Source organism: Mobula hypostoma, chromosome 6, assembly GCF_963921235.1.
Source record: "Mobula hypostoma chromosome 6, sMobHyp1.1, whole genome shotgun sequence".
Taxonomy (NCBI): Eukaryota; Metazoa; Chordata; class Chondrichthyes; order Myliobatiformes; family Myliobatidae; genus Mobula; species Mobula hypostoma.
Window position 1 is genome coordinate 111,694,736 of NC_086102.1, and position 25,979 is coordinate 111,720,714.

General features: G+C 49.6%; 1 protein-coding gene across 8 annotated transcripts in view; it reads right to left on the reverse strand.

Moving 5' to 3' along the window:
- tns1b (tensin 1b) overlaps positions 1-25,979 on the reverse strand; it is a 392,135-nt gene that overhangs the window by 87,957 nt on the left and 278,199 nt on the right. For 6 of the 8 annotated variants that reach the window (XM_063051466.1, XM_063051474.1, XM_063051473.1 and 3 more), the window contains 2 exons: positions 20,179-21,315; positions 13,248-13,331 (listed from right to left, as the gene is read on the reverse strand). In XM_063051466.1, the coding sequence (XP_062907536.1) occupies positions 13,248-13,331; positions 20,179-21,315 (1,221 nt within the window). The remainder of the gene's footprint in view (positions 1-13,247; positions 13,332-20,178; positions 21,316-25,979) is intronic. The other 2 variants (XM_063051470.1, XM_063051471.1) reach the window with 1 other exon arrangement.

Consider the following 25,979-nt stretch of genomic DNA (forward strand, 5'->3'; position numbering starts at 1 on the left):
GTCGTGTTGCGGTTTGGGTGACTGGGGGGTCTCGGTGACGTTATATCCAGTCGTGTTGCGGTTTGGGGGACTGGGCGGTGTTGGTGGCGTTATATCCAGTCGTGTTGCGGTTTGCGTGACTGGGGGGTCTCGGTGCTGTTATATCCAGTCGTGTTGCGGTTTGGGTGACTGGGGGGTCTCGGTGCTGTTATATCCAGTCGTGTTGCGGTTTGGGTGACTGGGGGGTCTCGGTGACGTTATATCCAGTCGTGTTGCGGTTTGGGTGACTGGGGTGGTCTCAGTGGCGTTATATCCAGTCGTGTTGCGGTTTGGGTGACTGGGGGGTCTCGGTGCTGTTATATCCAGTGGTGTTGCGGTTTGGGTGACTGGGGGGTCTCGGTGCTGTTATATCCAGTCGTGTTGCGGTTTGGGTGACTGGGGGGGTCTCGGTGGCGTTATATCCAGTCGTGTTGCGGTTTGGGTGACTGGGGTGGTCTCAGTGGCGTTATATCCAGTCGTGTTGCGGTTTGGGTGACTGGGGGGTCTCAGTGGCGTTATATCCAGTCGTGTTGCGGTTTGGGTGACTAGGGGGTCTCGGTGGCGTTATATCCAGTCGTGTTGCGGTTTGGGTGACTGGGGGGTCTCGGTGCTGTTATATCCAGTGGTGTTGCGGTTTGGGTGACTGGGGGGTCTCGGTGGCGTTATATCCAGTCGTGTTGCGGTTTGGGTGACTGGGGGGTCTCGGTGGTGTTATATCCAGTCGTGTTGCGGTTTGGATGACTGGGGGGTCTCGGTGCTGTTATATCCAGTCGTGTTGCGGTTTGGGTGACTGGGGGGTCTCGGTGGCGTTATATCCAGTCGTGTTGCGGTTTGGATGACTGGGGGGTCTCGGTGCTGTTATATCCAGTCGTGTTGCGGTTTGGGTGACTGGGGGGTCTCGGTGGCGTTATATCCAGTCGTGTTGCGGTTTGGGTGACTGGGGGGTCTCGGTGGCGTTATATCCAGTCGTGTTGCGGTTTGGGTGACTGGGCGGTCTCGGTGGCGTTATATCCAGTCGTGTTGCGGTTTGGGTGACTGGGGGGTCTCGGTGGCGTTATATCCAGTCGTGTTGCGGTTTGGGTGACTGGGGGGTCTCGGTGCTGTTATATCCAGTGGTGTTGCGGTTTGGGTGACTGGGGGGTCTTGGTGCTGTTATATCCAGTCGTGTTGCGGTTTGGGTGACTGGGGGTGTCTCGGTGGCGTTATATCCAGTCGTGTTGCTGTTTGGGTGACTGGGGTGTCTCGGTGCTGTTATATCCAGTCGTGTTGCGGTTTGGGTGACTGGGGGGGGTCTCGGTGGCGTTATATCCAGTCGCGTTGCGGTTTGGGTGACTGGGGGTCTCGGTGCTGTTATATCCAGTGGTTTTGCGGTTTGGGTGACTGGTGGGTCTCGGTGGCATTATATCCAGTGGTGTTGCGGTTTGGGTGACTGGGGGGTCTCGGTGCTGTTATATCCAGTGGTGTTGCGGTTTGGGTGACTGGGGGGTCTCGGTGCTGTTATATCCAGTCGTGTTGCGGTTTGGGTGACTGGGGGGTCTCGGTGGTGTTATATCCAGTTGTGTTGCGGTTTGGATGACTGGGGGGTCTCGGTGCTGTTATATCCAGTTGTGTTGCGGTTTGGGTGACTGGGGGGTCTCGGTGGCGTTATATCCAGTCGTGTTGCGGTTTGGGTGACTAGGGGGTCTCGGTGGCGTTATATCCAGTCGTGTTGCGGTTTGGGTGACTGGGCGGTGGTGGTGGCGTTATATCCAGTCGTGTTGCGGTTTGGGTGACTGGGGGGTCTCGGTGGCGTTATATCCAGTCGTGTTGCGGTTTGCGTGACTGGGGGGTGTCGGTGCTGTTATATCCAGTCGTGTTGCGGTTTGGGTGACTGGGGGGTCTCGTTGCTGTTATATCCAGTGGTGTTGCGGTTTGGGTGACTGGAGGGTCTCGGTGCTGTTATATCCAGTCGTGTTGCGGTTTGGGTGACTGGGGGGTCTCGGTGGCGTTATATCCAGTCATGTTGCGGTTTGGGTGACTGGGGGTCTCGGTGGCGTTATATCCAGTCGTGTTGCTGTTTGGGTGACTGGGGTGATTTGGGTGTTTTGGGCGGTTTCGGTGACTGGGGTGTCTCTGTGGTGTTGCACGTAGCATAAAGCTGTTACAAAGCCAGCTCTCTCTGTGACCCCTTATCTTAGAAAAGACGTGCTGGCGTTGGAAAGGGTCCCGAGGAGGTTCATGCGAATGCACCCAGGTGTGAAAGGGTTAAAGTATGAGGAGCCTTTGATGGCTCTGGCCTGTACTCACTGGCACTTAGAAGAATGAGAGGGGAACTCATGAAATCTGTTGAAGATTGAAAGGCCTGGATGGAGTGGATGTGGGGAGGTTGTTTACAGAAGTGGGTGAGTCTAGGACCAGAGGGCACAGCCTCAGAATAGAGGGACATCCATTTAGAACAGAGATGAGGAGGAATTTCTTTCGCCAGAGAGTGGAGAAACTGTGGAATTCATTGCCATGAATGGCTGTGGAGGCTAAGCAATGGGTATATTTAAAGCAGAAGTTTTTGATTAGTCAGGATGACAGAAGTTATGGGGAGAAAGCAGAAGAATGGGGTTGAGAGGGATAATAAATCAGCCATGATGGAACAGCAGAGCAGGTCGATGATTAGCCTAATTCTGCTCCTAAGTCTTATGGTCTTATGATCTAAAAAGCTCATCTAATCTTTAATCCACTTCCATCTTCCTCCATGTAGTCAGGGCTCGCTGTGGGTACGAGTCCTCCCTTACATTTGCACCGCACCTCTTGCCCAGAGAGTCCTGTCCCCACGTTCCTGTCACCACCATTGATAGAAACAATTTGTCTCTTCTCAGTTCATCAGTGGTGGGGCGAGGTAAGGCCACCTCACAGACTATGCTCTCTTTTCACTGATGCTATTGGGATGGAGGTACAGGAGCCTTAGATCCCGCACCACTAGGTTCAGGAACAGTTATTACCCCTGAGTCACAAGGCTCCCAAACTGGTGTGGATAACTACACTCACCTCAACACTGAACTAATTCCACAACCTACGGACTCACTTTCAAAGACTATGCGACTCGTGTTTTCAGTATTATTTATTATTATTATTTTGGTTTTCTTTTTGCATTTGCACAATATGTTGTCTTTTACACATTGGTCGTGTGCAGTTTTTCATTGATCCTGCTGTGTTTCATTCTATTTACTGTGAATGCCTGAAAGAAAATAAATCTCAAGCGTAGTATATGGTGACATATGCAGTCTGACAAAAAATTACTTTGAACTTTGAGTTTGATCTATAAATTTCTTCACTCTGTGACTGGGTGACGAGATATGGCTGAAACGTGATGCCCTAACTCCGGGTAATGTGCTGAGAACTACACGCCTCCGTCTGTTCTCCCTCACTGCTACTGAGCAGAGAGTTGAAAGGTTTCCCAAACTCTAACCAGTTCAACCTCAACTTGTCCAGACCTGACTGAGCAGGACTGAAGACAATCTGCTACCACAGACTCTCCATTTACTGCCGCAATTAATTAATCTCGTTAACTCGTCCCCAAGGCAACTGCTGCCCACTAACACGTCACCTCACGGCCAATCAGGTTCCCAGAGTCGATGAAGGACAGGAAAGCAATTTAATGTGTGGTAAATAGTTGCAGCTCCTGCCAACTGGTCTCGTCAGTCAAAGACTGAATAGCAATCACCCAGCTCCTGGTTTCTCATGCTTGTCCACTGCAGACAGACCGTAAGACATAGAAGCAGACATAGGACATTTGGCCTGTTGAGACTATACCATCATTTGATCATGGCTGATTTACTTACCCTCTCAACCACATTCTCCTACCTTTTCCCCATAACCTTTGATCCCTGATTAATCAAGAATCTATCAAGCTCTGCTATAAATATACCCCAATAACTTAGCCTCTATTGCTGTCTAAAGTGATGTCCTACTATTCTGAGACTGTGCTCTCTGGTGCTAGACTCACCCACTACAGGAAACATCCCCTCCACATCCACTCTCTCCAGGCCTTTCAATATTCAATACGTTGCAATGAAATTCCCCCACCCCCTTTATTCTTCTAAACTCCAGCATGTACAGGCTTGAGCCATCAAACACTGCAAATACATTAACTCTTTTCTTCCTCTGAATCATTTGAAACTCCTCTGAACCCTCTCCAATGCCAGCACATCTTTTCTTAGATAAGGGGCCCAAAACTGCTTGCAATACTTCAGTTGAGGTCTCACCAGTGTCTTATAAAGCCTCAGCATTACATCCTTGCTTTTATATTCTAGTCTGGTTCAAATGAATGCTAACATCGCATTTGCCTTCCTGACCACCAACTCACCCTGCAAATGAGCTCGCAAACATAATACGAAATTGACTTGGCAGAAACAGACAGGTTAATAATGAAGCATTGCTTTTCCAAATGTATACTGTAGTTCTATGCCAATGATGTGGATGATGGAATTAATGGCCTTGTGACCAAGACCGAGGATGATACAAAGATAGGTGGAGGGGCAGGCAGTATTGAGGAAGCAGGGAGTCTGTAGAAGGACTTCGACAGATTAGGAAAATAGGCAAAGAAGTGGCTGACGGAATACAGTGTAAGGAGTGTGTAGTCACGCATATTGGTAGAGGAATAAATGCTTTCAGAAGACATTAGTGCTTGGATGAACTCACTAATGAGCCTGCATATAAATATTTGCGTAAGTGTGTGTGAGTGAGTGTGTGTGTGAGAGAGAGAGAGAGAGAGAGTGTGTGTGTGCGTGTGTGTGTTCTCTGTGTCAGTCTGTACGCCAGTGTACACACAATCTGCTATGTGCTCGTGAAAGAGTGTACAGGCTTCCATGTGTTTGGGTGTGATTCTGACTGAGGGGTTAACATCAAGCAAGAGAAAAATCGATAGATGCTGGAAATCCGAGCAACACACAAAATGCTGGAGGAACTCAGCAGGACAGGCAGCATCTATAGAAAAAAAGTGCAGTTGATGTTTCAGGCCGAGACCCTTCGGCAGGAACTGTAGGAAGGATCCTGCCAAAGGGTCTTGGCCTGAGACTTTGCTCTGTACTCTTTTCCTAGATGCTGCCTGGCCTGCTGAGTTCCTCCAGCATTTTGTGTGTGTTGAGGGGTTAACATGACAGATTCCAACATCCCGAGAAACCGGAATTGCTGAGACCTTATTTTGGACGTCTCATGAATAACTCTTCACCGATAAGAGGAAAGGTCACCAGGCGTGAAGTATTTTAAACCTGGGTTGCTACTGCTCTGCATCGTATACTATGAAGTCTGTGACCCCAAACCATCGCAGCCAGCGCACAGAGCTGAAAGTCGAGGAGGCGATGGCGAGGTGAGGGGTTGTGACAGCATGCCCACCTCAGGGAACACAGCCGCCTTCAGAATCCCAGATAACTCGGAGCGCTGGCGGAGGAATTCCTGGCTGGTGATGGGTCGGTGTAGGCAGGAAACGTTGGAGGAAATGCACTGGGTGGAGTTGGGTAATCACAGCCTTCCTGGGGAATATCTGCACACCAACATACAAAAGAGGAGCAGGGGAGGCCATTCGACCCTTCAGGCCTGTCCTACCATTCGATGTGATCACAACTGATATAGCTGAAAGCTCAACTCTACATCCCTAAATACAAGAAATTCTGCAGGTGCCTGAAATTTTGAGCAACACACACATATAATGCTGGAGGTACTCAGCAGGTCAGGCAGCATCTATGGAGGGGAATAAACAGTCGACATTTCAGCCCAAGATCCTTCATCAGGACTGGAAAGGAAAGGCGAAGAAGCCAGAATAAGAAGGGGGGGGAGGAGATAAGTAGGCAGATGATACCCAAGTCCAGGTGAGAGGAAGGACCAGGTGTGGAGGAAGGTGGGTGGGTGAGGGAGAATGAGAAGTTGGGAGGTAAAGGGCTGAAGAAGAATGAATCTGACAGGACAGGAGACTGGACCACGGGAGAAAGGGGTGAGGAATCAGAGCCACATGATGGGCAAGGGAGGAATCAGAACTGTTCTTGTAGTTTAACTTTCCTATACTTGCTTTATTTTTATATAATCACCTACTGTACATGTAATTGTTCAGTGAATTTTCCAATAATTACAGTACAGTCGTTTCTAGTTTTTCAGTACCAGGTGTCACACCGTTTCAGTCTGGCTACTTTATGGATTAATTGTTATCACTAGAAATTCATTTATCTGTAGTCTATGAGATGACCACAACATCTTTGTCTTTCTTTGTTTGCCCTTCACTCTTGTAACACTTCATAAAATGGGCTGTACGCTACAAGTTCTACATCTCATTCTTGACTTCTGGAAATACCTCGGATCAAAATCATCAAATCCAGCAAGCCCTAACTCACTCAACCTTCCCTCATAAGCCATGCTGTCTCATCCAGGCAGCATCCTGGTAAATCTCTTCTGAACTACAATTTTTTAAGACCATAAGACATAGGAGCAGAATTAGGCCATTCAGCCCATCGAGTCTGCTCTGCTGTTCCATCATGGCTGAACCTCCTTTGCACCCTCTCCAATGCCATCACATCTTTTCTTAGGTAAGGGACACAAAACTGCTCTAAATACTCAAGTGTGATCTGACCAGTGCCTTAAAAAAGCCCCAGCATCACATCCTTGCTCTTATATTCTAGTCCTCTCGAAGTGAATGTTAATATTGTCTTCGCCTTCCTTATCAGCTGCAAGTTAACCTTTAGAGAATCCTGCATTCTTGATGCCATCGATCACAAAAAGCTACCAATATCCTTGTTTTGTAAGCTACCCATCGCTGTGAAGCTCCAGACCCACCAGTGGGCAAGCACCTTCTGATTTTAAGGTCATGTTATAAGATAGCCCTATCTCATAGGAGAAGATAAGCAGAGAAAACCCATCTGAGCTGTATCCTTCTGAAATCAGGCTTGTCTTCCTTGCATCATGAGCACTAACCCCCCCACCCCCGCCACCACTGAGGACCAGCTTCTTCCCCTCCTCTGTCATACATCTAAATGAACAATGACCCCTTCAAGACCAGCCCACTGGTTTTTGATTGCTCTCTTCTTGCACTCCTTACTTAATCTAATTTTATATCTGAAATTATTTTCAATAAAATATATTTTGAAATAAAACAGCTTAGATACAGAGTAGGGTTCCATCTAGATTGTCCCATCACACACTCCATGATAAAGAAGATACCATTCTGCCCCTTTCATTAATTCCTGCCCCATGGAGGTTGCCTCCAATCAGCCTCACTGCTTTTCTTCGTCCACAAAGTTATTCTTCACTGAGTTTCTGGGCAATGTGTCCCCTTATCAAAACTCACTGTATAAAAACATTCTTCACCCTCCGGTTCTCCAGACGATCTCCTTCACTCCGTGTCATCCAAATCTTGTGTGTTCAGAGTCTCCATTATCCACTTATTATGTTCAGAATGCCCTCTTAACTCCCTCTTCACCAGGGAGAGAACTTCCAGCTTCTCTTGTCTTATATTAGTGCTTCATCAAGTCCTGGTACTGTCCCTTGTCCTTTAAGAAAGCAGTACATTCCCTACGCCATGAAGGGAGGCTGACATTAAAATGTGATTGGCTACTAAACAGAACAAGGCAACAGTATTGCAGACTGTTAGCTGCAGAGGAATTTCACGGGTGGGGGGGTAGTGGGAGCACACAAAGAGATATATGTACAGCCATTGCTGTTTAACATTGTCACAAAGGCTGGGATTTCATGCTTACTATTGAGTCTGACACTGGCTCAGGCCTGTGGGGGCACTGCCAGGCGAGATGGAATTCGGGAAGACTCAGAGAAGGCGTTGTTCAGGAGGTGAGGCGCTGCTGAATCGGAAGAAATGAGGAATGCGGTGGGAGGGAGGCCACGCAAAAGAGAGACGGAAGAGCCTGTCAAGCATGGACACAGAAGTTGCTTGTTCACCGCTCCGCGGCACAGCAAACACAGAGTTATACAGTTTAAAAGCAGGCCATTCGCCAACATCTCTGAGGACCTATCCTGTGCCCAACATATTGATGCAATTACAGAGAAGGCACGACAGCAGCTATATTTCATTCAGAGTTTTGAGGAAACTTGGGATGTCACCAAAGACTCCCGCAAATTTTTACAGATGTACCGTGGGGAGCATTCTAACTGGTTACATCACCGCCTGGTATGAAGGGGCCACTGCACAGGATCGGAAAAATCTGCAGAGGGTTGAAAACTCCACCATGGACACTCGCTTCCCCAGCATCCAGGACATCTTCAAAAGGCGAGCCTCGAAAATGCAGCATCCATCATTAAGGATCCCATCACCCAGGACATGCCCGTTTCTCATTGCTACCACCAAGGAGGAGGTGCAGGAGCCTGAAGACACTCACTCAACATTTTAGGAACGGCTTTTCCCCCTCTGCTAGCAGATTTCTGAATGGATGACGAACCCATGCACACTACCTCACTACATTTTTTGCTCTCCTTGCTCGCAAGTGGAGGGGATGTCAGAAATAGTTTACACGTGGATGAAAGTGATTGGAGGAAACTTATTTACATGGCTCCAAAGGGCCGAGTTCAATGGCTCCAAAGGGCCTATTTCCCTGACCGTGAAGGGCCTATTTCCATGACTCCAATGAGCCTACTTCCACGGTTCTAAAGGGCCTATTTCCATGGCTCCAAAGAGCTTATTTACAGGGCTACAATGGGTCTATTTACATGGCTCCAAAGGGCCTATTTCCATGGCTCCAAAGGGCCTATTTACAGGGCTCCAAAGGGCCTATTTACATAGCTCCAAAGGGCCTATTTCCATGGCTCCAAAGGGCCTATTTACAGGGCTCCAAAGGGCCTATTTACAGGGCTCCAAAGGGCCTACTTACAGGGCTCCAAAGGGCCTACTTACAGGGCTCCAAAGGGCCTACTTACAGGGCTCCAAAGGGCCTATTTACAGGGCTCCAATGGGTCTATTTCCATGGCTCCAAAGGACCTATTTCCATGGCTCCAATGGGTCTATTTCCATGGCTCCAATGGGTCTATTTCCATGGCTCCAATGGGTCTATTTACAGGACTCCAATGGGTCTATTTACAGGACTCCAATGGGTCTATTTACATGGCTGCAATGGGCCTATTTACATGGTTCCAAAGGGCCTATTTCCATGGCTCCAAAGGGCCTATTTCCATGGCTCCAATGGGTCTATTTACAGGGTTACAATGGGTCTATTTCCATGGTTCTAAAGGGCCTATTTACATGGCTCCAAAGGCCCTATTTACATCCTGTGTGATTGTCCAGATTGAAATTGGTTTATTATTGTCACATGTACCAAAATAGAGTGAAAAGCTTGTCTTGCACACTGCTCATGCAAATCAATTCACTACAGAATGCACTGAGATACCACAAGGGAAAACAATAACTCAATGCACAATAAAGTCCTGATATCAACCCAAAGCATCAACTGTTTCTTCATTTCCATAGGTGCTGCCTGACCTGCTGTGTTCCACCAGCACTTTGTGTGTGTTGCTCAAGAACACTACCTCACTACTCATCTTTTGCACTATTTGTTACTTTAGTTTTGTCACTTACAGTAAATTTTATACATGGTGCCACTAAACAACACATTTCCCAACGCATTGCATTTCAGTGTCAATAAACCTGACTCTGGTTCTGAAGATTCCCGGCAGAAACGTAATTGCCCATGGTACAATGATGTGATGTTAGAGAGAAAGTGCAGTGCAGGTAGACAATAAAGTGGAAGTTATTCAGCTGTTCCACCCATCTATAGTCATCTTTTTCACTATATCCATAGCCTTGGCGATTCAAGTGCTAGTATAGAACTTTGTAAAATCTGTGCCGCCAGCCCCTCAAGCGTGCATTCTGCAGACTGTTGTTAAAGAATAGACTGTTGATAATTCCATCAGACATCTCTTGGCATCCTTTAGGAATGCCCCAGTGACACGCAGAACAAAAACAGACCCTCCAGCCCACATATCCATGCTAACCATCCAATACCCATCCATTGGCCAGAACATGATCTTCAGCCTTAGAGTCATACAGTAATGCAGCACAGATACAGGCCCCCTGACCCAATCAGTCCATGCCCACCCAGCTGGACCCAATTCCCTGCATTCGGCCCATATCCCGCCAACCCTCCATGCACTGTTCCAAGTGCTTCTTGAATGATGCTATTGAACCTGCCTAAATCACTTCCTCTGGCAACGAGTTCATATATTTATCACCCGCTGCATGGAAGAAGTTGGTCCCTCAAGTCTCTTTTAAATCTTTCCCCTCTCATCCCCTAGTTTTGGGCTACTCTGCCCTGGGAAAAAGACTGTTACCATCCACCTTATCGATGCCCCTCAAAAATTTAAAAGCTTCTATAAGATCACCACTAATTCTCTTACATTCCAAGAAATATAGTCCAGTTGGCCAACCTCTCCCTATAACTCAGCTCTGCTAGTCCTGGCAAAACACTTGTAAACCTTCTCTGCATATCTTTTCTAAAAGAGATCTATACTTTGGATGTTCAAGTGCATATCCTGATGACTTACATCGAACACAGAACAGATCCATGATGTCGTGCCGACCTTTTAACCTACACCAAGATCAATTGAACCATTCCATCCCACATAGTCCTCTATTTTTCCTTCATCCTTGTGCCAGTCTAGGAGTTCTTTAAATGTCCTTAATGTATCTGTCCCTACCATCACACTGCAGGGCGTAACATGTACCCACCACTCTGTGTAAAAAACTTAGCTCTGACATCCCTGCCATACTTTCTCAAAACACGTTAACATTCTGCCCCCTTGTTTTAGCCACTTCTACCCTGGGAAGAAGTCTCTGGCTGTCCAATCTACCTATGCCTCTTATCATCTTGTACAGCTCAATTGAATTACCCCTCGTCCTTCTTCACTTCAAAGAGAAAAGCCTTAGCTTGCTCAACCTGTTCTCATCAGAAATTCTTTCTAGACAAGGCAGCGTCCTTTAGAATCTCCTCTGCACACTTTCTTCCTGTAATGAGGTAATCAGAACTGAACACCGTTTTCCTACCAGGGTTTTATAGAGCTGCAACATTACCACATGGCTCTTGAATTCAATCCCCAGGCCAACAAAGGTCAACACACCATACACCACATGCCAATTGCAACAAATGCCAACAAGCAAACACGCTTACCGATTCGTGCAAACTCAGGTTCAACAGGCATGGATGGATTCCACTGGTAAATGCAACATTCAACACCTAATGAACAGCAGAACCACCCTATCTGTCGAGGCAGTTTACAATACAGCAGAGTGGAAGACGTACACAAGAATGAAGTTTCAACTTTGATGCACATCGCACATTCCCAGGGCAGTGACAGCACGGGTTAGACACAGAGTTAGGCTCACTGTACACTGCCCCATCACACTCCTAACAATGCAGTTGAGAAACAGAGAACTTCCAGGACAGGAGAAAGGTAAAGAGTAAAGTTCCCCTTTACTGCACATCTCACACTCCCAGGGCAGAGACACAGGGTTAGGTACAGAGTGATGCTCTTTACTGTTTGTCACACACTCCCAGGGCAGAGACACGGGGTTAGGTTCAGAGTAATGCTCCCATTTACTGTACATCACACACTCCCAGGGCAGGGGTGGAAGGTGTTGATAAGATATGAAACAATTCACTTCACATGATCCTGTGATACACCTTCAGGACAGAGAAAGCATGCGGTTGATTTACTTTCCTTCCATGACATCCAGTCACAGACTCCCGGGGAAGAGACAAAAACTTGGGTAAGTGAGAGGCAGGCAGGAAGGGGTTAATCTAACAATCCCAGGCCAATTGGATCAAATTGAGTCAATCAGTCAATTGTGAGTAGATTTGGAATATTATGTGCAGTTATAGTTACCATGGATAAAATTACAGGAAGGATATCAAAGATATTGTCCTTGATGCTTTCAGGGTATGTTACAATTTACAAGCTTTTGTTGTTTTGGCCTTGATCAATCAAAGTATTGAGTACAGGAGTGGAGATGTTATGTTGAAGTTGTATTAGACATTGTTGAGGCCAAATTTGGAGTGTTGTGTGCAGCTTTGGTCACCAACCTACAGGAAATATATCAATGAGATTGAAAGAGTGCAGAGATTTGCTGGACTTTAATAGTTATAGGGAGATGTTAAATAGGTTAGGTCTTTATTCCATGGAGCGTTGCAGAATGTGGGGAGATCTGGTAGTGGTATACAAAATGATGAGTGTATGTAGAAGATAAATGCAAGCAGCCATTTTATACTGAGGTTGGATCAGGCCAGAACTAAAGGTCATGGGTTAAGGGTGAAATGTAAAATATTTCTTGGATACTGAGGTGGGGCGGTGGGGAGGTTTCTTCAGTCAGAGGGTGGTGCATGTGTGGAATGAGCTGCAAGCAGCAGTGGTGCATGAGGTTTGATTTTAACATTCAAGATAAATTTGGATGAGAGGGGTATGGTGGGCTACGGTCCAGGTGTGGGCCGATGAGACTCGGCAGAATAACCCAATTCAGCATGGACTAGATGGGCCTGTTTCTGCTGTAGTGCTCTATGACTCTATATGTTGCCTTGGGGGAATCTCCCCAGAACGACTGTGGATGGGAGATAGTTTGTTTTGCAGCCTCTCCTCCTCAGTTCTCCGAGAGATCTCTGCATCAACGGGCAAGTTCTGAAAACACTTGGCATTTGATACAGAAGAAACCGCAGCAGGTGTGGAGAGGAGAAACTCCAGCAAGGGCTGAACAAAGAGGCCACTACGTTGCAAGTCCACTGGAGGCTGGAGGCCCAGGGGTTGAAGGCCTGTCTGTGGGTGTGAGTGGGAAGAAAGGGGCTTGTTTTACCGTTGCTGCTGTGTTCTGTGTTGTTCTGCCGAGCATTGTGACCATGCCATGTTGGCACTGGAATGTGGGGGTGGGGAACGACACTTGCGGGCTGCCCCCAGCGCATGTTCAGGCTGTGTTGGTAACAACCAATGACGGATTTCACTGTGTCTTTCAACGTACGTGAGATAAAGAAATCTGAATCTGAGAAAAATCAGTGGGCCCTCGGCTATGGCTGACTGTCTTGTGGAGCGAAACTTCTTTATAATTTTTGGACAAACCACATAAATAAATCTGAATGTGGGCCTAAATCATCAGGATCTGGAATCTAGAATCTGGAATATGGTATCTGAGTCCTCCACTTTGGGCAAGAGGAAAATCATTCGCATGCAGGAAGCAAGCTCATTTGAGACTGCCGGGGCGACATGCAGACAGGGAAACGTCACGAACAAACCAGAGAAAGTGTGTGACCGTCGGCGGAAGGAGGGCAGGCGGGGGCTGATGCTGTGTCCAATGTCGCGAATCCTGGCGTTGTACTCTGCAGGAAGGCAAGGAGAGGGGAGAGTTGCCAAATGGAATGACGATCACACCAAGCTGTGGGAGAGTACGGACACGAAGCAGTGGAAGCAGGAAGAGGAATGGATCTGAGCAGGGGCTGACTGTGGAGGGGAAACTGAGAGAACACACACCAGTCCTCATCAAGACCTCAGCAGGGGGAAGGGTGAGCAGTTTCATGTTCCTGCATCTCAGCGTCTCTGAAGATCTATTTTGGGCGCGACATGCTGATGCAATTACGAAGAAGGCATGCCAGCAGCTATCTTTCATTCAGAGTCTGAGGACATTTGGTGTGTTACCAAACACACTCGCAAAGTCAGGGCATCAGAGATTGTGGGGAGAAGGCAGGAGAGGGAAAATAAATCAGCCATGATAGAATGGCAAAGAATTTAATGGGCTGAGTGGCCTCACTCATGATGCATTGAGAAGGTGGCATCCACCCTGAAGCATCCAAAACATGCTCTCTTCTCATTACTACCACCAAGGAGGCGGTACGGCTGCTTGAAGAGCCACATTCAATATTTCAGGAAAAGCTTCTTCCTCTCCACCGTCAGATTTCTGAAGTCCATGAACACCACCTGACTAACTTGCTCTCCTTCTCCACTGCTTAATTATTTTTTATGTATTTCTTATTGTGACCCCTGGAAATTATTATCTATTGCACTGTACTGCTGCTGCAAAACAACACAATGTATGCCAGTGGTAATAAACCTGATTCTGATTCAGTCCAGGACAGGAGACTCAGTCCCTCCTCCTCAGTCAGCGAGACATCCTAAGTGGTCAGGGACACGACTGACCGGAGTGACCCAGTCTCAGTCAGGACTCGACTGACCGGAGTGACCCAGTTTCAATCGGGGACATGACTGACCGGTGTGACCTAGTCTCAGTCAGGGACACGACTGACCGGTGTGACCTAGTCTCAGTCAGGACACGACTGACCAGTGTTACCTAGTCTCAGTCAGGGCACGACTGACCGGTGTGACCTAGTCTCAGTCAGGACACGACTGACCGGTGTGACCTAGTCTCAGTCAGGACACGACTGACCAGTGTTACCTAGTCTCAGTCAGGGCACGACTGACCAGTGTTACCTAGTCTCAGTCAGGGACACGACTGACCGGTGTGACCCAGTCTCAGTCAAATCAGGAGAGCAGAGGCAGACAAGGGAATGAAAGACAGAGTCGGAGAGGGTAACAGGGAGGGAGAAAGTTACATGGGAGGTGGGAGAGGTGGAAGAGTAACAAAGGGAAAGAGAGGGCCGAAGAGATCAAATCATCGCATACGAGAGTATCATGAGAGAGAAACCTCAACTACCAGGGACCAGACAGAGTTCAATGAGACCCTTGAGCCTGAGATCTCCACTTAGACCGTAAGACAGGAGCAGAGTTAGACCATTCGGCCCATTGAATCTGCTCCACTGTTCTATTATATCTGATTTACTATCCCTCTCAACACCATCAACCTGCATATTGAAATCCCCCATTACTATCATACCATTGTCCTTCCTACAATGCCTTTTCTATCTCCCTCTGTAATTTTTACCCCGTACTCTGTCTACTATTCGGAGGTCTGCATACAACTCTTATCAGAGTCTCTTTACCATTGCAGTTTGTTCGCTCTACCATATCGATTCTACATCTTCCGATCCCATCTCACCTCTTTCTAAGGATTGTATTCGTTTGTTACCAACAGAGCCACCCCACCCCCTCAGCCTACCAGCCTGTCCTTTCGATACAACCTGTATCCTTGGATGTTAAGCTCCCAGCCATCAGCTTCTTTCAGCCATGATGCAGTGATGCCCACAACGTCATACCTGCCACTCTCTAACCGCACTACAAGACGATATTCCATACCTTGCGTGCATTCAAAGACAACAACTTCAGTCCTGTATTCATCGCCCTTTTCCATTTTGACCATTCCACTGACTGTAATTTCACCCTATCTTCTGCCTGTCCTTCCTCGAAATCTTACTACACACTCTATCTACTTACAATATATGCCAACTGCCCCGTCCTTAGCCCTATCACTCCAATTCTGATCCCCCTGCCAGATTAATTTAAAACCTCGCCAACAGTTCTAGCAAACTTGCCCATAAGGATTTTGGTTCCCCTCGAGTTCCTACATAAGCCGTTGTTTTCATACAGGCTGTACCTTCCCCAGAGGAGATCCCACGGATCCAGACATTTTTAAACCCTGCTTCCTTTTCTCAGCCACACATTCATCTGCCGCGTGTGGCACGTGGCCAAGTGGTTAGGGTGTTGGACTGGTGATCTGAAGGTCATGGGTTCGAGCCTCAGCCGGGGCAGCGTGTGTAACCTTGAGCAGGGCACTTAACCACACAATGCTCCAGTCTACCCAGCCGAGAATGGGTACCGGCAAAAATGCTGGGGGTTAACTTTGCGATAGACTTGCTTCCTATCCGTGGGGGGTGGGGGGGGGGAGAAGTCTCGTACTCTCAGTCGCTTCATGCCACGAACACCGGCCTGATGGGCCATAAGGCTCGGGACAGACTTTAAACATACATCTGCTGAATCATCCTGTACCCTCAGTGGTGCACGGTACAGGCAGCGATCCTGCTTTTCAGCTTTGTACCTAACTCCCTAACTCCTTCTCTCTTCTGGACTTCACACCTTTTCCTATGTAAGTCATTGCTACCAATATGTACCTTTAGAATGCTCTGGACCCGATCCAGGACATCCCTGAGCCTGACACCTGGGAGACAAAATACCATCCGGGTGTCTTTTTCATGTCCACAGAACCTCCTGTCTGCTCCCTTCCCCATGGAATCCCCTACCACTGCTGCAATCCTCTTCTCTCCCCTTCCCACCTGAGCCACACAGCCAGTTTCAGTGCCAGAGACGTGATTGCTGCCCCTTCCTGCTGGAAGGTCATTCCCTCCCAACAGTATCCGAGGTGGTATACTTATTACTGAGGGGAACGGCCACAGGGGAACTCTGCACTGGCTGCCTGTTCCCTCTCCCTCTCCTCACAGTCAGCCAGGTACCCGCTTCCTCCAGCTTGGGTGTGACAATGTCCCTGTCACTCCTATCGACATCTGCTCAGTCTCCGGTGTGAGCTGAAGGTCACCCAGCTGCAGCTCCAGTTCCTTAACATGGTGCCCAAGGAACTGGAGCTCGCTGCCCTTAATGCAGACGTAATTATCAGGGAGACTGGAGGTCGCAAATCTCACACCAAGATCATACCACTAACCTGGGATCCATTCTCATCATACTAACTATGTACTATCAGACAAAGAAAGAAAGAAAAACTTACTAGAAACTGTCACAACCACGGATTCAGCAGCGCAGTAGATATGTTAATTGCACTTGTGAATATGCACGTCAGCTAATTACTATTTAATCGTGGTAGTATTTAACTCCATACTTGTCGTCGTAGTGCTTATCGAGACTTGGACAGAGCACAGCAACACTTCGCTGCAGTTTTGCATTTGGCCTTCCCTGAGATATTGGACTTTCAAGTCAACTGACTCTGAAGACTTTAATGTTTAGATTTTCTTTACAGCCACACTGTAGGCTTTGTTTTCCTTTTGAGAGTTTTAGTCTGTGAAATATCGACCTGCTTCAGTGTCTCTCACTCCGTACCTGGGCCATACCTCTGCCTCTCCCCCCTCTCTCACCACCCCCTCACCCCCTTCTCACCCTTCTCTCTCACCTCCCCTCTCTCACCCCTCTCTCACCTCCCCTCTCCCCTCTCTCATCCCCCTCACCCCCTCTCTCACCTCCTCTCACCCCCTCTCACCTTCCCTCACCCCTCTCTCACCCCTCCCTCTCACCTCCCCTCTCTCACCCCCTTACCCCCTCTCTCACCTCCTCTCACCCCCTCATACCCCCTCACCTTTCTTTCACCTCCCCTCTCACCCACCCACCCTCTCTCTCACCCTTCTCACACTCCCCTCTCTCACCCGCCCTTTCTCACCCCGCTCTCTCACCCGCCCTCTCTCACCGCCCTTCCTCACCCTCCTTGGGTTGCATCACCGTCTGGTGTGGGCTACTGCAGAGGATCGAAAGAAGCTGCAGAAAGCCGTAACCTCAGCCAGCTCCATCCTGGGCACCTGCCTCCCCAGCATCGAGAACACCTTCGAAAGGCTGGCATCCATCATTAAGCAGCCCATCACCCAGGGCGTGCCCTCTTCTCATTGCGACCATCAAGGAGAAGGTACGGAAGCCTGAAGACACACACTCAACATTTCAGGAACAGCTGTTTCCCCTCCACCATCAGATTTCTGAATTGACAATGAGCCCATGAACACTACCCCACTATTGTTTATTTTCAGCTGTCTTTTTGCACAACTTATTTAATTTAATTTTGATGTAGACTTGTTGTCATTTATAGTATTTTTATTGTTTTGTGATGTACTGCTACCACAAAAGAGCAAACTTCCCAACGTGTGCCAGTGAGATTAGACCTGTTTCTGGTTCTGTGGTTTGACCAGGTAATTCCACACTCGCAGCTTTGGAGTTTGAACCTGACCCCCAGCTCTGTTGGTCTAGAGTTTGCGTGTTCTGCCCGTGGGTCCTCCTGTTCTTCCCACGTTCCGAAGGCATACAGCTTTGCATCAGTAAGTTGTGGGTATGCTGTGATGGTGCCAGGATCATGACTGAAACTGTCACTGGGATCTCCCCCACCCCTTTTGTGACATTTACTGGGTGCATTGCCAATGAAGCGCCCAAAGCATTGTTGAGGATGCCTGGCACCCACCCCACAATCTCTTTGACCCACTACCATCGGGAAGGTGGTACGGGATTCTATACTCTAGTCCTCTCGAGAAACTCCAGCCATTGCCATCTGCCATCATCCCTGCTAGTGCCCTCTTCCAATCGACTTTGATCCGCTCCTCTCTCATGCCTCTGTAATTCCGTTTACTCCACTGTCATAATGATACATCTGACTTCAGCTTCTCCCTTTCAAACTGCAGGGTGAATTCTATTATATTATGATTACTGCCTCCTGAAGTTTCCTTTACTTTAAGCTCCCTAATAAAGTATGGCTCTTTGCACAACATCCAATCCAGAAATGTGTTTCCCCTAATGGGCTCTGCCCCGAGCTGCTCTAAAAAAACCATCCTATAGGCATTCTAGAAATTCCCTTTCTTGGGATACAGCATCAACCTGATTTTCTCAATCTACCTGCATATTAAAATCCCACATGACTATCATAACTTTGTCCTCTTTACATGCTTCTTCTATCTCCCATTGTAATTTGTACTCCACATCCTGGCTACTGTTTGGAGGGTTACAGATTCATCAGGGTCTTTTTATCCTTGCATCTTCTTAACTCTAGCCACAGCAATTCTACATCTTCTGATTCTATGTCACTTCTTTCAAAGAATTTGATTTCATATTTTACCAACAGAGCCACTCACCCCCGCTGCCTACCCCCCTGTCCTTTCAACACGATGCTTAGCTCCCAAGTATGATCTGCTTTCAGGCACAACTCAGTGATGCCCACAACATTGTACCTGCCAGTTTCTAACAGCACTATAAGGTCATCTACCTTGCTCTGTATACTGTGTGCCTTGAGATATAACACACTAAGTCCTGATGGTTTGCAGTTCCACACTTTCCTGGTTAGTTAATCCATACCCTGATTCCACTGGATGACATTTATCTCCTGGATGGGAATAGAAACATAGAAACATAGAAAATAGGTGCAGGAGTAGGCCATTTGGCCCTTCGAGCCTGCACCGCCATTTATTATGATCATGGCTGATCATCCAACTCAGAACCCAGCCTTCCCTCCATACCCCAAATCTGTGCCCACAAGGAGCAACGTTCCCAAGAAGCTCTGCTCATCGCTCTCACAGGCTGGGAATTTCCTCGGGAATGACTGGGAGAGGAAGGGAGGGGGGCAGACTGAGTGGGGAGGCACCTCCAGTGGTAAATTATTTCCACCACCCACTCATTTGTCCTTGGTCACAGGGGCACAGGCCTCCTACAAACCAGCTTACCCTCCTCCTCCGCCTCCCTCCCTCTGAGGGCTCGACACCCTCTTCCACCACGCTGCACAATTTTATCATCATCCACACTCCGTCCACCTCCTTACTCCTCCCTCCTTCCCTCCATCCCAGCTGCCCCCTCCCTCCCTCCACCCCAGCTGCCCTTCCCTCCCGCCCTACACCTCCGACCCAGCCGCCCCCTCTCCCTCCCTCCACCCCAGCTGCTCCCTCCCTCCCTCCACCCAAGCCGCCCCTCCCTCCCTCCACCCCAGCTGCTCCCTCCCTCCCTCCACCCAAGCCACCCCTCTCTCCCTGCACCCCAGCTGCTCCCTCCCTCCCACTCTACACCTTCGCCCCCGACCCCTCTCCCTCCCTCCACCCCAGCCGCCCCCTCTCCCTCCCTCCACCCCAGCTACTCCCTCCCTCCCGCTCTACACCTTCGCCCCCGACCCCTCTCCCTCCCTCCATCCCAGCTACTTCTCCCTTCTATCCTACATGTACCACCTCTCTCCCTCTGCCCTAGACTCCCTTGATCTCTCCTCCCTCTCATTCTCCCCACTCTTTACCACTTCCTCACACATCCCCCTCTCTGACCCTCTTTCCTCTGCCTCACACTTTGTCCCTCTAACATTCGCCCTTTACTCCCCCTCACACCTCCCTCCTCTAACCTACCCTCCTCCAGCCCCTCACCTCTTCCTCTTATAACCCTAACCCCCCCTCCTCCTCCCAATAACCACTGCTTCCTACACCATCATTTCTCCCTCCTTCCTGCCTCTCCATATTTCCACCTTCCTCCCCACCTCCACCCTCCCCTCTCAGTCCACCACCTCGGCCATTTCCCTACTCCTCCTTCCACTAATTCCTGGACGAGGCCTACCTGCCACTCGCTGTGCCACCAGCCCTTCCAGGCTGTAGTCCTCCCCATTCTGTGGGCCATCCACCTGGTCCACGGTGGTAACATTGACAGCGGCCTTATCCAGGGTAAGAGGCGGGGACAGCAATGATCCGGGCCCATGGCTGCTATCCACGTTCCTCAGTGGGCTGGAGGAGCCGGCTCTGGGGCTAGGGCCTGAGGGTGGCATTCCAAGGTCCAGCATCAGCGAGCTGAGGGCATCAATGGACTCTTCGATCTCCTGGCGGGAGGCGGGCCCGGGCTCAAGAGGCTGAGCTGTCAGTAGGCTGGGCTCAGAGCGGCTGTGGCGTGGACTGACCGGGCTGGCCGCCTGCTGTTGCCAGGTGTTTAGGCCTCGCTGCACAGCCTCGCGGCTGCTGGTGCTGCGGGCCGGAGCTGCCGGCAGGAGTGGTGGTCGGGAGCCAAATGACAGCGAACGGGGCGGTGCGGTGGTGGGGCCGCCGGCCTGCAGAAGCAGTGCGGTCTGTGGCTGCGGTGCCCACTCAGGCCCACGGTAGGTGACGTGCCGTGGCGTCGAGAGTGTGGGCAGCAGCCGGGCGCCGGGGCCTGACTCCAGGCTGCAGAGCGGGCCTGCTGGAGGCCCGGTGTAGGCAGCGGCCAGTGCCGCCGTCAGGGCCCCGTCCGACGACGAGCGGGTGCCCAGGACTGGCAGTTCATCATCTAGGATGTCGGTCTCCCGCTCGGCCCCGCAATATGGCCCCTCGCCGTTAACGTGTACCTGAGCTGGTACCAGGACATGGTGGGTACCCGGAGTTCGGCCTAGCTCCAGCCCCAGCCCCTGGCCCGAGACTGGGGCACGGCCCTGCAGAGGTTCTGCACCCTCCAGTCCGAATCCACTGAGCAGGCGGTCGAGCTCCCGCCGCTCCTTGGCCGTGATGCCGGGGTTGGGGGCGAGTAGCTGCTCCTCGGTGCGGGTGGAGGCCGTTGAGTTGCCCGAGTCACTGCTGACTGACAACGTGTGCTCCAGGTGGTCAGGCAGCCCAGCTGGTGCTCTGCTGACGTCGCTGACACTCAGCGGGTTTCCTGTGCCATCCGTCAACTGTTTCTTCTTCACTCGGGCGTATAGGCTCCCGTCCAGCGGCCCCTGGGTGTGTACCACATCTGCAAAGCAAGAGAGAGAGACAGAGAGATAAGTATCACCAGCACAGAGCTGCGGCTGCCAGGCGGGGAGTGGGAAATCATAGCCAGTAGCCCAGGAAGGCCAAGGGCCTAGTTACAGGTAGGCCTGGGCTTTGTCCTCACCATGACCCTGAGACCAGTTAACACACTGGTCCTACACGAAGCCCTGCCCAATGGATGTCCCAGGACCTGCTCAGAGGGACACCCGAGTATCTGCCCACTCTCAGTCTGAAATGGATGGAAACATTTTAATTTAGTCTGTGTTATTCACGGTTAGTACTTTGACGTCGTGTGGAGGCTTGTGTGCTTCCATCGAGCGATGTCAACTCAGGGCCACCCATGTTGGAATGGCTGTGGACGAGATGCTAGACACAGATTGATCCAACCCCGGCTCCCGAACAGACAGACTCGCGCCTGCCCCATCTAGCCATGCCACACGAAACAACAAGTCTCTGTCAGTGTCTCTAGTGTTAGTATTATAGTAACGAAGAAGTTGAACTAAATACATTTTTGTCAAAAAAATGGCTCCAGACCCAGTAAGCTCTTGGCCTGGGGCCTGCCCACCCTGCCTGTCCGGGGCCTGTCCCAGACATCCCACCCTGCAAAAACTCATTTCAAGGAGGTAGCACCATCAATTTCTGGGAGAGGTGGGATGTCTGCAATAGAGTAGCTCCTTAGCAGCTGGCCAGCTAGTTTAAATAACATTAGCTATGTTAATGAACAAATGACACCTGTTAAACTCACCTCAACATGCCTTTTACAGTCTTAACCCACCATGGGTAATAGAAAAGTCACTGTTGCAAACAGTGCAGTGAGCAACACCGTCATTATTTTTGACCCCTATTAGGCAGGAGTAAACTTTAGTGTAGTCTGGGGTGACGTACATTTCATATTTTCTTTTTTTGGAACACTCTCGCTCTTGCTCTTGCTCTCTCTCTTTCGCGCGCGCGCTCTCTCACTCGCGCGCTTGCTTTCTCGCTCTCTCTCTCTCTTGTGGTTGCTCACTTGCGCTCGCTCTCTCACGCTTGCTTTCTTGCTCTTGCACTCGCTCTCTTGCTCTTTCTCACGTGTTCTGTCACGCTCGCTCTCAAAAAAATCAATTTCCGGAACATTGTATATAATTTGCGGGCATCAGGGAGTCACTATTAATATGCAGGAGACTCCCAGAACTTCCGGGAGAGGTGGGATATCTCCTGTCCTCACTGCCCATCCGGGGCCTGTCCACACTGCCTGTCCGGGGCCTGTCCACACTGCCCGCCCGGGGCCTGCCCACACTGCCTGTCCGGGGCCTGCCCACACTGCCTGTCCGGGGCCTGCCCACTCTGCCTGTCCGGGGCCTGCCCACACTGCCTGTCCGGGGCCTGCCCACTCTGCCTGTCCGGGGCCTGCCCACTCTGCCTGTCCGGGGCCTGCCCACACTGCCTGTCCGGGGCCTGTCCACACTGCCTGCCTGAGGCCTATCCACAGTCCCTGTCCGAGGCCTATCCACAGTCCCTGTCCGAGGCCTATCCACAGTCCCTGTCCGAGGCCTATCCACACTGCCTGTCCGAGGCCTATCCACACTGCTTGCCTGAGTCCTGCCAACACGACGAGGAGATTTGCTATGCCAACAAAGTCTCTAGAAAATGTCTACAGATGCACCAAGGGTATGGGTGTTTCAGTCTTCCTGGTTGCTGTTTCAGCAAACAATGTATGTTTTTGTCGGCAAGATGGAGTCGAACAATGGCTCACAGCTTGTCCCACAGCCCTCTTGCCATGAAGTTCTCCAAAAATTCGGATTCCTGTCAATGCACGGTGGAGTACATTCTGATTTTTTGTATCACTGTCTGGTTTAGAGGCTCCCATGTGTACAGGATAGGAAAAAGCTGCAGAGGTCTGTAGACTCAGACAAATCCATCACAGGCATCAGCCTCCCCATTATAAAGCTGGCACCCATCATGAAGGACTGTCACCATCTGGGGCATGCCTTCTTCTCATCACTACTGCTAGGGAGGAGTACAGGAGCCTGACGAGACCATAAGACATAGGAGCAGAATTAGGCCTTTCAGCCCATCGAGTTTGCTCTGCTGTTCCAATTAGCTTTATTTGCCAGATTACATTGCAGCATCGGAACATGGTTCGCGTCAAAAACCAATCCAGTAGGAGGATATGCTGGGGGAAACCTGCAATGTCAGCCTGCTTCCGGGGCCAACACAGCATGTGCTCACCACCTACCTATCCTAAACTGTATGTCTTTGGAATGTGGGAGGAAACCGGAGCATCTGGGGGAAATCCATGCGGTCACAGGGAGAGCACACAAACTCCTTACAGACAGCGATTGAACCGCGATCTCTGGTGCTGTAACACTAACCACTGCAGTACTCTGCCACCCACAATTCGATATTTTGAAGTTCTGATTGGAAAATACTGAATCCGTACAGCATCATCTCCTATATCTGGGAACGGGGACCTCAGAGATAACAAAATCCTGTTTATTTCCAAGATCGGACACAAATCCAACTGCAGTGGCCACAGAGGAGCCTTCCTCCCGCCCTCCATCGCCAGGGTGCTGCTCACCCACCACCTTCCACTACCTAGAGGCAATCATTTCTAATCACAGAGCAAAGGTCCTTCCAGCGGGGGTGACACCGGTGCAACATGGCGACGCTTTGCAGGCAGCTCACAAAACTTCTAGATACACTTGCTTTTGATCTCCTCTCACTGCAATCCACAGCCCGGAATTTCCCTTTGAGTAATGTACTTCTGAGCCATCTAAGTGAACTAGTGATTTGACGATACCCTGAAGTACTTGTCAGATTTGACTCTCGGGTGCGCAGGTATGACCTTTAAGCAAACAAACGCCCATCACCATGGCCAGAAGAGTGGGCAGCAGGGAGGATTTCAAGCCAGACTACAACAGTGGGGTGTAAAGCTCCCCCTACACAACATCTTGTTAGCAAACGTACAGTCACTGGAGAACAAGTTAGAGGACCTGAGGGCAAAATTGAAGCATCAGAGGGAAATGAGGGATTGCAGCCTCCTGTGTTTACTCAACGCTCACTGGATTCAATGATCATACCCAAGGGTGTTTCAATACAGTGGATGGACAGGACTGTGAATTTCGAGAACGTAAGAGGGGGGTCTGTTTCTCATTTAAACTCTTCATGGTGCATGGACAAGGCAGACTTGTTGCACTCTTGTTCTCTGAACATGGAATAGTTAATGATTAGGTGCCATCCGTTCTACTTACCAAGAGTTCTCCTCTGTGATCCTGACTGCAGTCTAGGTACCGCCAAAGACCGATTTTAAGCAAGCACTCAACGTATTGAATGCCATGTTTAGCAAACAAGGAACAGCCTCCCCTAATGCCTTTCAAATCATTGTTGGGGACTTCAATCAGGCTTATTTGAAGAAATCTCTATCTAATTATCAACATATAACATGCTGCACCAGGGGTCTCTACACAGTAGACCACTGCTGTGCTACAATAAGAAGTGCCTACCATCCCATCCCCAGACCGCATTTAGGGAAATTTGATCATCTTCCTGTCCTCCTCCTACCTGCATACAGGGAGACACTAAAGAGCAAGACTCTGGAAGTAGGGACAACAAAGAGGTGGTTGCAGGAGGCAGAGGAACGGCTGCAGGATTGCTTTGAGCTGGTGAACTGTGCTATGTTCAAGGACTCAACTGTGACTCGCCAAAACGAACCGATAAGCTCCAAGACCTTAATATCCCCTTGTGCAACTGGATTCTCTACTTTCTCACTTACAGACCCCAGTCATTCAGACTGACAACATCTCCAGCACGATCTCCATCGGCACAGGTACACAGCAGGCCTGTGTGCCTAGCCCCCTGCTCTACTCGCTTTACACTCATGACCGTGAGGCTAAGAACAGCTCCAATGCCATATTTAAGTTTGCTGATGACACCACTGTTGTTGGCTGAATCAAAGTTGGTGAGATATTACCATATAGGAAGGAGATTGAAGATCTGCCTAAACGGTGCTAGAACAACAACCTCTCATTCGATGTCAACAACACCGAAGAGCTGATTATTGACCACAGGGGGAGGAAACTGGAGGTCCACAAGCCAGTCCTGATCAGGAGATGAGAGGGTCAGCAATTTTAAATTCCTTGGTGAAGTCATTTCAGAGGCTCTGACCTGGGTCCAGCACATAAGTGCCATTACAGAGAAGACAAGGCAGTGCCTCTACTTTCTTAGAAGTTTTCAAAGGTTCGGCAAGTCACCTAAAACTGACAAACCTCTACAGATGCAGTGAAGAGGAACTGACTGGTTGCATCGAGACCTGGAATGGAAACACCAATGCCCTTGAACAGAAAAGCCTACAAAAAGAAAACGGGTGCAGACCACTCCATCACAGGTAAAGCCCTCCCCACCACTGAGAACATTAACATGGAACGCTGTCTCAGGAGAGCAACATCCATCCTCGGGGACCCCCACCACCCAGGACATGCTCTCTTCTCACTGCTGCCGTAAGAAAGGAAATGCAGGAGCCTCAAGTTCCACATCAGCGACTTCAGGAACAATCATTACCCTCAAACATTGCCCTTTGATAATATATTTTACCTGAACCAGAGGGATAACTTCACTCACCCTCACACTGAACTGATTTCATAACCTATGGACAACCTACAGACTCACTTT